Here is a 14,549-nt window from a genome sequence, read left to right as displayed (position 1 = left end):
GTAAGAAAGAAACTGTTGCTCTGATACCACTCTGTCACGACCCAATTCTCATTAAGGATAACAAGAATGGGTGATTCGCGACTAATGGGGGATTAAAGAAGCGGGGATAGAAAAGGGTAAAATCTGAAGAACTTGTCGAAGGACAAATGTGATATTACCAAAATAACAGTCGAGTATTTGGTACAATCTCAAAATAGAATGTTTGATATGTCAACTGAATCAGAGTTCAATGATGAGACAATACTATTCTCATTCAACAAAACACAGCGGAATAGGTCCCAACTGAACGACTTCGTGTATGAAGACACTAATCGTCGAGATATCCACAGGCTTATTAATGAGCCTGAAGACACTAATCGTCGAGATATCCACAGGCTTATTAATGAGCCTGTGGATATCTCGACGATTCGTGTCTTCATACACGAAGTCGTTCAGTTGGGACCTATTCCGCTGTGTTTTGTTGAATGAGAATAGTATTGTCTCATCATTGAACTCTGATTCAGTTGACATATCAAACATTCTATTTTGAGATTGTACCAAATACTCGACTGTTATTTTGGTAATATCACATTTGTCCTTCGACAAGTTCTTCAGATTTTACCCCTTTTCTATCCCCGCTTCTTTAATCCCCCATTAGTCGCGAATCACCCATTCTTGTTATCCTTAATGAGAATTGGGTCGTGACAGATCGACGGGCAAAGCTCCCGCGACTACCGTTTATCGTGTTAAGGGAACTTCACCCTTAACACATAATGTCATATACTCGTATATACTCCCTATTTCTCATAGATAACACAAAAATATTGCAAATATTTAGTTATATATCGAGAAAATATCACTACGTGAGATGATAAAATTATCCGTGGATTGATCTAAAAATACTTTGTTTTTGTTTAGTGGTACATACATTTCACTTGTGGCTCGACAATTATTATGAAATAAAGTCACGCTAAAGTAGTTTTTTTCCATTTTTCTTGAAAAACCACAATTCTCTGATATAAGTGAGTCATGCGCATTGACGGGCATAGTACAAAGGTTTATGGACCCACTGATTTTGAATAAAACTTAGTGATATTAATTTGGTGATTTAAAATTAGTACTATATCCGCAAGAGATGTGATCAGCTGCTAATTATGTGCTAGTTGCTAATTCGTAGCTATGTCAACGGTCTGTATGTTATAGATGTCAACACGAAGACATTTGTACGTGAACTAAATTCTTATTCCCCAAATCTTTTTCACTCATTACACATCTTATTCACTATCATATACGTGGAGCTACTTCCGGCGACACAGACACCAAGTGATATCCCATAGTACTTCTGAAAATGTCGACGCTGATATACAAGGAGTAGTTGTTTGTAATGGTGAAGCTAATATTTTTCTTTTTCATGTCCAAACATCAAAATCTGGCTTTGTCACTGGTCATGAGTGAGCCATGGATACAAAAATTAGTTTAAAATATTACATCTAAAATTTGAAATATCTATAATTTTAAATTACTAATTCATCCGCTGTACCCATTGGCCGTGGCACCGTACAAACAGCTGATGTTAGTAATTTTCTATTCCTACACATGCATATATGTACTCCATATCTATTAAGCCTGAAATGAATTGGAAAAAAAAGATTATTTATTGCAGTTTGACCAAATTGGAGTACTCGTATTTATACAATTTCAGTTCAACCGCTTGCGTGGATTTATATACTTAGTTGGAGGAGCGCATATATGCACACACACAAATTAAAGATATTCATGTTGTTTGGTTGAAGACAATGAAATAAAACAAGATTATCTTTGTAAGAAAATTAGAAACAAGATTATCTCGGCAATTAACAACTACGTTTAAAGCTAAGACAGTTATATGTCAACTAACATCCAATAATCAGCGAAAGCAACAACTCTATAAATAATTCTAACAATAATTATACTATATCTTATCTTTAAGCACGTCATTCTGCTTTAATTAGCGGCGATCAAATGATTAATGATAATAAAGCACCATTTATTTCTTACTAAAAGGATTTGATATAAGGCATAGGCATGCTCCTACAGTCACAGACGTGCCTAAAAACAGTGTTGGAAAAAGAGTTTGACCAATCAAAAAGGAATTTTTGCCATCATCAGAATTCCCTAGTTTTTACTTTTTTTCCATTAACCAGATACAAAGTTTAGTTAAGTAATTCTTATATTAATGTGCATAATAATAATAATACTATAAAGTTTAGGAATATTCTTTGTGGCTACGGTTAAAAGTGTCTTTATATATAGGAGATGGTTTATATCAAAACTCTTTTTAAAGCTGTAATATTAAATTATATTATATATATATATATTAATATTAGTTGATATTATAAACTATATTAGTTTCTGACTCAATAAGGAATTGATATTAGGAGTACTATATTAGTAACTGATATAATGAAGTTCTATTTTAAACAAAATTTTCTAAGGAAATCATGGGATACTAATATTGCTGTTTGCGGCGATCTAATTAATCATTTGCTAGAAGTTAGCTTGCACTTCCACTAGTGAAAAAAGACTTACTCTTTTTCCTTCTGTCTTACTAATAATATAGACTCCACCTTCCACTTACCCTACTTATTTCTTACTTTACCAATTTCACATTAAAACTTTTGCCAATCATAATGTGTCCTATTTTTCATGGACGGAGAGAATATTAGTTAAATTAATAGCTAAATGTCTTGATTCAATAATTGTCCAAAGTAAAAGTAAAAGCAAAATCAAGAAAATGTTCATTTGGTTTTGTAGGTAAGTAGTTAAATTAATAGCTAAATATCCTGATTCAATAGTTGACCAATTGGTCTGATATTCAAGAATATCCCAGCTGATTGCAATCTTGGAAAAGTGGTCCCAATTGTAAAAAACAGATCAATTTCTTGAACGCTCCAAGATGGAATTGATAGGAATGTAAAATAAATCAGAAATAAAGATGAGCATTATACATGATAAAAAATAGAAATAATAATTAATTTCAATTGGTAGCTACAAAAAGGGCAGTTGATGGATGGGATACAAAATTGTGAAGGATTTAGGGCGCTAAGTGTATTTACAATCAAGATGGAAGGAGAAGAGGATGATCAGTCATGGTAGCAAAGGAGCATGACGACGCATCGCCGAATGATGTAAAGTCTTGCCCTTTGTTCTCTTAGGAAGCATCTGCTGCTCGAAATTCTTCTCTTGCTACTGCTGCTGCTCATCTTCATCTTGATTTTGATCTTGATTTATTGGTTGCTTGATTTGTAGAGAGAGAGGGAGAGAATTAATGAGTGATGATATTCAATTGTGAGAAAGAAGAGAGAGGGAGGGGGTTGATTTATAGGGTGAGTGGTCGAGTAAAGAGGCAGCGATGGGGCATCAAAGGGCGTGAAGTGCCTGCCAGTGCCCCCTATCTCGCCACACTGTTCCCTTATGGGCCCCTCGCTTCCTTCCTTCCTTCCATCAGACTTTTTTACATATATTGCACCTTATAGTATTGGTATCATTCACCACACATCCTCGTATTTTAAATTCAAATTCTAGTATTATTCACCTGCGAAATTATCATTCTAAATTTCAGACAAAATACCAAATTTGTAATGTATAGCTGGGAATTGGGAAACAATTTTTTATACCCGAACACATTGCTTGTGAAGATCCTCGTCATTAATTCCATTCAAGTACATGTTCTGGTTTCATTGCGTATTGTTTTTAAGTGATCGTCTCCCTCAAAATTTAGATCCTTTGCTTGTTGTCGATCAACGGGTCTTCGGAGACGTCGACGTAGATGTGCGTTAATATCTTTGTCTCCTCCAATGAATATTGTACTTCTCATTGTCTTCATTTGGTGTGTACGAATTCTTCTTGCCTTTCGTCAGCTGGAATTGGTGGCATCTTATCGTGATAACTGAAGTGAATCCTAGATAGACGAGTAGAGTTTTATTTAAACATGTGATCAGAATAGATGGAGTTACATATTTGATTATGAGGAACAATATCCTTGATCACAAATCAAAAGGCCAATATCTAAACTATTCAAAAAATGTATCCTATAAAACTAACTGTCTCATTAATTTGAAATATTGTATACATTCCTAAATGAGGTAGTTTCAAACGATTATGAACCTCGCACGTATTTAGTACATGTATATAGATATGATAGCAAGGTTGAAATTAATTATGAATTATCATCACAAGAAATCATCTTTCCCTTGACTGGTGAAATCTGCCCCGTGGGGGTTCATTCACTGGTCTTCATTGCCATTATGATTCAATATACATTATAGTATAAAATATAAAATAAAATTAATAAACTAATTAATTAAAAAATCAGTGAATAAATTTGTGGTGAGATTCTGAAGCAATAATAATATTATCCTTGACATATAGGTGTAGTAGGGTTTACCAACCAACCTTGGGTCGTCCATTTCTTCCATGATTAATTATAAATTATACTTATATTACAATATGTTGAGGATAAGAGTACTACTTGTTTGGACCTATTTTCCTATCTTGATATACACTTAGATTCTTAATTCGTGATTTATTTGTATTATTATAATTTTTGTACTTATATATAGATATTGGTTGTATCTAATTAAACAGGCAAACAACAGGGACAAGTATTGTGATTCAGTAGTTGAAATCCTACTTAACAAAATATATGTATACTTACTTTATTATTTGCTTTCATAAGGCGACAATCATGTCATGTGATGATGTGAGGTAGCATATGAGTGAGCATTTATGTGGAAAATCACACTTAAATCATGGAATTTGATGTAACCATAGCTCTATATTCAATAGGGTATAGGTCAAATGTTAATTCTCTCCTACGATAAATGAATTTGCTTCATGTCTACATCATCTCAATTATCGGACCACGATTGTATTCAATTTAATTCGATTCTATCAACTACATTGATTTTAGTTATATACAAATAATAGTACTCCTACTATAAATCTTGAATACAGAAAATTACTCATTCCAGCAAGGAGACCTATCAATATTCAATACCCTTATGCATCAGTCTTTAATTATAAGTTAATCTTGGGCTAAAGGTTAAATTTTTTTAACCACGAATTATATTTCATGCATTAATATCGGTAGCAATCAGTAATAATAAAAAACGTGATTGTTAATGAAATTCAATCTCAATTTATGCTAGATAATAAAAGGCAACATTCATTTGTGAAAGGAATATTTTAGATTTTTAGTTATCGGTTACTGTTTTTTTTAGTACTCCTACAAATTAACAGCTCAAAATCCAATTAAGTGATAGGATTCTATATTATTAATCTGACACACACATATTTTAATCCACTTGCCTTCTCTCGTGTTCCTCCCATTTCACTAACGACAGCACATTAACCCTAATTTTAATTAACACGAACAGCTTTTATTTTCGCACCATTTTATTAGGTCAATCTTGATTATTGTGCTCACAACCCTATTTTTTGTTTATTAAATCATCTTTGTTGCTATCATCAAAGGCAATCAGCAGAAGCACTGTTTTCGTTCTCCTATAATTACATGTATAGTATATTACACTAATACTCTCTTCTCAAATTTACGTAGGAAAAATGCAAATGTGAATTAATCATACAATCACAAATATAATTCTTCACATATGAGTATGTATTATTATAAAATAATGAGAAGTGTCGTACAATAAATCAAAGAAATTTAAGAGATCGTGAAGAGAAGTGTCGAACAATAAATCAAGTCACAGTTATATAAATTTAAATTAAATCAAAGAATTCCAGGCGTATTTGAAGTGTCCCATGTATGATAAGTAGTAGTACTAGTATATTACACAGTAATTTATTAAATAAATAAAGTTCAGAAAATTCATGTGGGTTGTAGTGAACAACAAAGTCTTGCCACACGTGAAGGTCTCGTGGTTGGCATCGTTGTTGCCCCTGCAATTCACGACATCATTTATTTAATTACTATAATTTTAATCATCCCTAACGTTTTTTATTTAATCCAAGTCTAACACACTAGCAGGTCAATCACTGTTCCAACTTTGGGTTAATATTGTTTTATGACAATAAAGTTTGGGAAATCTGACAAATTGGCTCGTGTTTGCATCTCGCACGTACGCTTAAGTAAATGTTAATGCTTACTCGTTAATCGAAGCGATTAATTTAAGCAGCAACTAATTTAATTAAGGGCTCGTGTTCCCATAATAATTGCTTAATATGGGAGTGAACTAGTGTGATTAAGTTGTCTTTAAGACAATAGCGGATCTAGGCACAAAATATCGTGGGGTCGAACAAGATAGTAAATATTTATTTAAAGTAATTATTTTTTATAAATGTATATTTTAATATAAATAATTCATGCGATTATCGATATTCTTAAAACAACATACTCCACTTTCTTCGTCCCGTCATAAGTGAGACGCTTCTTTTGGATACATAATTTAAGAAAAAGACGTTTACGGATTTAAATGAAGAAAGAATAAAATAGGAGGTTAGATAAAACAAAGGTACAAATAAATAATAAAGTAAGAGCGAACAATTATGTTATGGAGTACGTATTTTGACAAAAAAAATGACATCCATGGGTTGGGACGTACTAAAAATAATACGAGTCGCTTATGGTGGGACATAGCATAATTTTTTTGTAACGCACCAAATTTTTAAAGATTTAAATAATTGAATATGAATAATAAGGTTGAAAGTTTAAATTATAAAACTAAAATTAGAAGAAATTAAGAAATATTTACTTTATATAAGTACGTGTTTAATTAAGATAAGTTGATTTTGATATACTGTACTACTACTATTTAACATTAATTGATATTTTAAGATGAGAATACATAATGGACTTCTAAGAATTAATGCAAATAAAGAAAGAAATTTCAAAGCATATTTTACAATTAGATAACATATTTAAGATATTTAATCTTTTAAATTTAGTCAAATTGTGTGCGCATATATATTTATTGATGCCAGTTTATTCTAGTTCACGTGAATGTAGGGATGGGAAATCAATAATGACATCTCCAATTCGATTCCTCTTTCTCTTTGAAAACAAAAACAGCGGAAGGACTCTTCCCCTCCAACTCCTTCGTTCTCGACAACAGTCTCCCTTGCCGGCTACCGTGATGCCGACATCCGGCTGCCTCACTTCCTTCCTTTCTTTCTGCTCAGTCTCCTCATCATCTCACACTCACACGGCGTGAGGACGTGAGGTGGGGGCGGAGACGTGAACGCCGTAGAGTCGGAGGCCGAAGAAAGTAGCTTTCCGGTGGCCCTGCGGGCCAGGTGGGGGGTCGCCCGACCCCACCTGGATCCGCCGCTGGTTTAAGACTTGATCATACTGAATCTTTCGTGATTTGCACCTTCACCTAGTTTAAATTAAAATATATGCGTCCCATCTCCCATATTCAGACATAGCATGGAAAATGTTTCGACGATTTATGCAGAGATTAAAAAATTGAATGCCTTATATTAAATGCCAATTATGTTTACATGCATCAATAAACCAAAAATTATCATATCCAAATCGTCCAATAAATCATTATATGTGGACATAATAAGATAGAAAATCAATTCAAGCCATGCGAATAGGATATATTGAAAACAAATTATATCATAAATGGAAAATCACAATGTCACCTAAATACCAAAATAATTGTCGAATTCAAATTGGTATCACCTATTTAATTTCATCAATTATTTTTTAACTTGTTGGGTTTGGATACTGATAGCCGTATTGAATGATGAAGATTGGGCTATTCTGTTATAGTTGCGAGGCATCCTTGTAGGGCATATATAAGCCGAAGCCCAATAAGGAAACCCACTTACGATTTGGACTCGATAAATGAAAGCCCAAGTTAGAAGATTTACATAGAATAATTAATCAGGAGTATAATTTTTAATTATTTAAAAAAAAGATATAATCCGATTTTAACCTCCTAGCCCCCGAGTGACTGCGTCCCACCCACCGAAGAGTTCTCACATCTCTCACTCCGGTTCCTGCACGCAATTTCCTAATCAACTTTAAATTTCTCGAAACAGGGTGAATTGCATAATCAATCTCAAATTAGATTATTTGTGAGTTTCCATTTATCGAAAAGTTCACAGTATTCTATTGGTTTGTTACTGTTAATTTGAATGCCATTGTTTAGAATTGAAGCGATGGAGAGCGCGTTTGCCAGTGCGTCGGCAATCACTGATCAACGCCAGAAGATCGAACAGTACAAGCACATTCTCGCCACCGTACTCTCCTCAAACGATGTGGTACAAGCCAAACAGTTCGTCGACCACAGTTGCGTTTTCTAGCTGGTCATATTTTCGACTATTAATTAACGTTTACATTGTTTGGACTGTAATTTGTATGTGTTTCAGTGTTATCCGACGATGTGCCGCTTGTTGTTTCGAGACAGCTTCTGCAGGCATTTGCCCAGGAATTGGGAAGGTTGGAACCGGAGTTTCAGAAGGAAATTTCCCATTACACTCTCAATCAGATCCAACCCCGAGTTGTTTCCTTTGAGGAACAGGTTATTTTTCAAAGATTTTTTATTGTTTTACTTAGAGTTACTCCTTCGTTTATTTTGCATTACTATATTGTGTTGGTCTTGAATTTGTGTGTTGCTTAGGGGTTTGGGTCATAATACAATGCTATACGCCCCTTTTGCTTAATGTGTGCATTAAAGTGTGGATAATTTGTTGGCAAACGCAAATAAAATAGCTGTATATCATGATTTTGTATATTTTAACTGAGACATGTTTATGGGTTAGTTTGTAGAGCAGTAGTTTAGTTTTAAACATAAGCAACTTAGGTTTGTGGCCATAAGAAAGAAGTATAGTTTAGAAAAGAAAAGAATAGACATCATAGAAAAGAAAGAAGTTGGAGGAAAGGGAGAAAGAGAAAGTTTCTAACAATTGAAACCTAATGTTGAACCACCTTTCATTGTGAAGAACTTTTGGTTCTACTGTGCTTCCGAGACATGGCAACAAATAATATAAGCACTTGCATTCTTCATCTCCAGATGGAGAGAAAATTGAGTTTCTGTAGATGAGAGCAACTGAAGGGACTACAAACAACAAAACTGAAGTAGTTGTTATTGCATTGACATACTGATCACTTACTAGTTGTTTTAGTAAATGGACCTTTAAGCACAGACTTCACATTCTATACTGTCTCATTACTGTTCTCTATGATTAGATGCAAGAATTTTTTTCATGCTAGTTTCAGTGGGAAAACATTATTGTATGAACCTGTGTGTTCTCCAGCCTTGTTTGACCCACTTCTTTTGCCATACCAAGTTGGCATAGGCCAATTTTGGTCACTTGAAGGGAACTTGTTTTTGCGAAGAATGGGACACTGCAGGGAGAAAGTGAAGGGAAGTTTGTATACAATGTATAGGAGGAGGCATAGGCGCATAGTATGTTATTAACAGAGTCAAATAAAAGAACATCTTTTACTGGCATGACCCATACATATGTGATTACCTCGTCCACCATCTCATATCCAATTGAACAAAATTAACACGACAACCCTTCCCTTATTGAAATAAATAAAATAACTAAATTAAAGAAACAAAAGACAAAAAGAGAAATCCTTACCTGATCATTCACTGTATGTGATTTGCATTTTTGATTGATTGATGCACTTAGTCATTATTCAAGTCACAGTACTCAATTTCTAGTTCTTTTTGGGTGATTGGTGTAGGCTTTATCCTTAAAAGATTGCACTTTAGTAAATACCTTCTCATTGATCCACATCTTTTTTTAGTCCCCTCCAGATGATTGATAAAATTTTTCCAAGGTAATAGAATATGCTCTTATGTCTTACAAATGAAGCATGTACTCTCAATGCTTTTAGTTTTTAGGCTTGTAGCATGTCAAACAAAGAGGAATGCAATAGCTTTTAGTGTTGCTGGTTTGTAACCACATGGCCAGGTAGATAAAGCAGTGAAGCACAGTAGTACATGCGACTGATAGATGGTAGTTCGTAATTCACTAATAACTCTGTAATGATTACTTTTTTTAGTCTCTCTCTTTTTTGTTAGCTGGTCATTTTATTTTCAACCTGTACTCTCATTTTGATCTATTATTTGCCCATTAACTTTTGCAACCATTTCAGGTTTTGATAATCAGAGAAAAACTGGCTGAATTGTATGAATCTGAACAGCAATGGTCAAAAGCAGCACAGATGCTTAGTGGCATTGACCTAGATTCTGGGATGAGGTTTGCTTGCAGATTTCGCTCTTGAATCATTACTAAGCATACTTAGCAGAATGCTTTTGGAAATTCTTACTTGTGCTCATTCTCTGAATTTGTAGAGTGATTGATGATACATTCAGGCTTACAAAATGTGTCCAAATTGCTCGTCTTTACCTCGAGGTAGGTCTCCTCTATTCTGTGTCTTCATTCTTTGCACATTCTTCACAATCATAAAATTTTCAATCAGATATTGATCATAACTAGAATGGGATTATTAATGAAGCTATCTTTGAGATTTCACTTATTGGAATTTATTGTCTATCAATCACCATGGGCCCAATTTATGAACTCTTGTTTCTTCTGTTATAGGATGATGACGCCGTTAATGCTGAAGCTTTTATAAACAAAGCTTCTTTTTTGGTTAGCAACAGTCAGCAGGAAGTGCTGAATTTACAATACAAGGTTACTATTTGGCTGTGCTGTGTTGGTAATCTGATATGTCAACATTCTGGTTATAATGTTCATTTTATTTTTCAGGTTTGTTATGCTAGGATTCTAGATCTAAAAAGGAAGTTTCTGGAAGCTGCACTACGGTATTATGACATATCCCAAATTGAAAAGCGGAAAATCGGAGATGAGTAAGTATGAGTAATTTCCGTACACTATTATTCCACATGGTCCACAAAAGATAAACAATCAAATATTCTAAACCTTGACAGCAACTTGTGAATTCACATCCATTAGTGGATCGATATCAACCACACAGGACAATTTTGTAGCAATGCATTTAGTTCCTACTCTCACTACCTGTAGTGTATAGTCGTCTTCTCTGTTATCCTTAACGTAATCTTAAACTTTTAATGATGGATGACAGCGTGATTATTTAATTTTCTCCCGTGGTCGTCAAAGAGAAGGATGGGTTGCCTTTGTTGCGTTGCTCTTCATGTTGTTTTAGTTTATTAAATTGTATTTAGGGCATGCTGTCATCTTTGGCCCATCTCAGTTTGCCTCACCATTTCCCTGTCAATCATAATTTTAAACTCAATTGTTGTGAATGAATAGAGCTTTCAACTTGTGGCTATTTATATTGGAGTAAGCAGAGAAAATATGTTATTTAATGATCCCTTTAACAGTTATCATTGTCAAAGAGAATCAACTAATGTTTAGCATTTTTGAGAAGTTTGAAATCCCTATGTTTTGGCTAAGCTTGGCCAACCACTTTCTTAAATAATGTAAATGCAATCACAACTTGGTATATTTCTGTTTTCTTTCCTCTGAATATGCTTTGGTTTATAACAATTTTTTTGGGTGTGACCTGTGACTGAGTGTGTTTGAATGTGAATCATTGCATATTTTTCTCTTAGAAATATTTTGCATTTCCACTTGAGAGTAGTACGAGATTGATGTACGCTTATGAATATATTGCAGAGAGATCGATGAAGAAGCACTGGAGCAAGCTTTAGCTGCTGCTGTGACCTGCACAATTTTGGCAGCTGCTGGGCCTCGGCGGTCTCGTGTTCTTGCAACTCTTTACAAGGTATAGAAATGTTTACGTGGAATGCTTGTCTGGATTCTGTTGATTGACTATGAAGATTCTATTATAGATTGGGTCTTTAGATTCTTGTCCAAATGTCCCCTCTGCTAAATTATACACTCATTGAATTGATGCATTTTTCTCATAATTGTATTGCATAACTTACTTTGTAGTACTTGTTTATTTGTTGAAAAAGGAAGTGCATTGACTTCTTTATGATATATGTGCTGTCTGTCATTCAAATACACACATGATTATTCATATTTATCGCCCTGCATGATGTTATTATACATTCTCCACTGCAAATGGCACACCTAATAGTCATATTAGTGTGAAGGATCATACATTACGTTTAAACTTAATTCATTGTTTCAATTTAACCAGGATGAACGGTGTTCTAAGCTAAAGATTTATCCAATCTTGCAGAAGGTAATCTATTCTTTCTTGATTGTGCTGACTCCTTCTCAGTTCTCACCAAAAATTGTTTCGAGAGCACAGTTGCTGCCTAAAATAGTAGGGACACACTCAAATATAAACTGTCAGTTAAGTCCTAATATCAACATTCCTAGGTATATCTGGAGAGAATTTTGAGAAAACCTGAAATTGATGCGTTTTCTGAAGAACTGAAGCCGCATCAGGTTGGTGCATTAAAGAGTTTACATCCGTTCCATTTTCAATTTCATTTATTGGAGTATATTTTTTTGACAATCTTTACATGTGATTCTGAATGTTGACAGAAAGCAACTTTGCCTGACAATTCTACTGTTCTTGATCGAGCCATGATTGAGCATAATCTCCTTAGTGCTAGCAAACTTTATACAAATATTAGGTGGGTGGACGTGTCTTTGGATCCATTCTGTTGACTGAATATGCTGATTATATAATCTCTTCTGGTTTGTATAGTGTGGTTGACCTTGATTCTGTTGTACAGTTTTGAAGAGTTGGGCACATTGTTGGGCATTGCTCCTCAAAAGGTTCTCTTCTATCCTCAACCAAAAATGACGCTATTACTTTGTTGAATTAGATTATTAGAGATCTAAAGTAATAGGCAAATTTGTCTCATATCTCAATTTTCTTGAGTTGGATACTTTTTATCTTGTGTACTTAGGCGAACGAAAGCTTATTCTATGTGATATTTTGGGTGCTGCTTCATCCTGGGTTTTTTTCTGCATTTAGTGCTATTTTTCATATGCTTACTAGGTAGTGACTTGCTAAATTCTACCACATTGAAATCATCTGGTTTTGAGAGACTGAAGCCATAAATAGTAGTAGTGTTTACTAAAGCTTCAATCTTTTGGCAGGCTGAGAAAATAGCTTCTAGAATGATATGTGAAGATAGGATGAGGGGTTCTATTGATCAGGTAAAACTGGACTTTTAATTAATTTTCAATCATATTGTTACTTTGGTGAGCTTTCATCTTAATTTTGTTTTAAAGTTATTTGATATTTGGTAGTCAGTTATCAACCCCTTTTTATCTGGTTCTTTGTTCTAAGATATTAGCAATTCTATTTATTCAACAACAAACTTTACCAGGTCGAAGCTTTTATACATTTTGAGGATGACGCCGAGGAATTGCAGCAATGGGATCAACAGGTAATGCATGATATTCATCATTGAGTAGGGTTAGTTGGACTTGGTGCATGCATCTGTTAAAGTTTGAAAATACTAGTATATATTTTGAAAGACATTAGTGGATGCACAGGAATGACTTGGGATATGATTTTTTTTCCTTAGCCATATATTCTGAAAACATGTTTTACAGCCATTTTGGATCCTTTTACCGTTCATTAGTATATTACTTTTTCCCGAATCCATGTATGTCTCAGCTTATCCTCTTTAAAATCTCAAGCCACACATCGGTTGAGCTTTTGAGCTCGACCACTCTGCTTTAACAGTTGATGTTTAAGCAATGTGTCTTGGCCCTCCAGCAACAACCATGACTCGAGCTTTGGAGGCTTGAGCTATGATGCCTTAATTACTGAGACACATGATCAAGTCTCAAAAGCTCGATAAAGGGTCAGGAATTTGCTATCCTTGATTAGCTAGTTAGAATTGCTAAACTGTCGTTATTTAATTTCCAGTCCACTAAGAAAGGTCCTAGAATTCTTGCTCTTCGAGTTTAGATTTGTAACTAATCCATATTCAATTTACGTTTTAGCGAGATCCACAGGCTAACATTTAATTTGTGGTGGCAGATATTTGGCTTGTGCCAGGCTCTCAATGAAATTCTTGATAGCATGGCGAAGAAGGGTTTGGCCATTCCTGTATAATACTCTCGCATTCTTGTAAAATTTATGATGATCAAATCAACTCTTTTTGATGTAGTGCTCTATATTTTTAGCTACTTAAATCAGAGTTAATAGCAGTTGTTTTATTGGGCCAGATACCCCCCACCATTTTAATTTGTATCTGCTGTCTTTCATCAACTGTATATCTTCTTTGGTTGAGAGAGAGCGAGAAAACTTCCTTCCATATGTCTGAGAAAGCCTTCAAGATGGCCTTATGATGCATTATTGAATCTAAAGATGACATCTTGAACACAGTCATTCGCCTGCCTGCCTGCCTATGCACTGTCTGCTCATTTATGTTGATGTCTTAACGTTCAAACCCCCAGTTGTTTTGAGAGGCTCCTTCGCTACTTGATTGAAGCTTAGAATATATGAGAAGATGAACCAAATCTTATGAGACAGTAGTCTCTTGATACTATTAAATGAGAAGTGGAACCACCATTTTTAAAAAGGAGGAAGAAAGTATGGCATTCGAACCGAGTGAAGATATGAAAGAAATAAAGAAATGACTATCTGATTTTTTTGTCTGTTGAACTATGTATGA

At 34.4% G+C, this 14,549-nt stretch overlaps 1 protein-coding gene across 2 annotated transcripts; it reads left to right on the top strand.

The window, feature by feature from the left end:
• The first annotated feature begins 7,914 nt into the window (after positions 1 to 7,914).
• LOC121772366 (COP9 signalosome complex subunit 4) lies at positions 7,915 to 14,161 on the top strand. Of its 2 annotated transcripts, none has more exons than XM_042169438.1 (15): positions 7,915 to 8,032; positions 8,142 to 8,281; positions 8,362 to 8,513; positions 10,103 to 10,206; positions 10,302 to 10,362; positions 10,552 to 10,644; positions 10,720 to 10,820; positions 11,611 to 11,719; positions 12,101 to 12,145; positions 12,286 to 12,354; positions 12,454 to 12,545; positions 12,648 to 12,690; positions 13,018 to 13,077; positions 13,251 to 13,310; positions 13,913 to 14,161. In XM_042169438.1, exons 2-15 carry the CDS (start codon positions 8,152 to 8,154, stop codon positions 13,985 to 13,987), a joined length of 1,194 nt encoding a protein of 397 aa, XP_042025372.1. In that variant the 5' UTR covers positions 7,915 to 8,032; positions 8,142 to 8,151; the 3' UTR covers positions 13,988 to 14,161. The 2 variants fall into 2 exon arrangements, with proteins under 2 accessions (XP_042025372.1, XP_042025371.1); XM_042169437.1 differs by having other exon boundaries at positions 7,932 to 8,067.
• Positions 14,162 to 14,549: the final 388 nt, after the last annotated feature.

The sequence above is a fragment of the Salvia splendens genome, chromosome 16 (assembly GCF_004379255.2).
Source record: "Salvia splendens isolate huo1 chromosome 16, SspV2, whole genome shotgun sequence".
Taxonomy (NCBI): Eukaryota; Viridiplantae; Streptophyta; class Magnoliopsida; order Lamiales; family Lamiaceae; genus Salvia; species Salvia splendens.
Note: the sequence above shows the minus strand (reverse complement) of the source record. Positions and strands in the feature narration are given on the sequence as shown.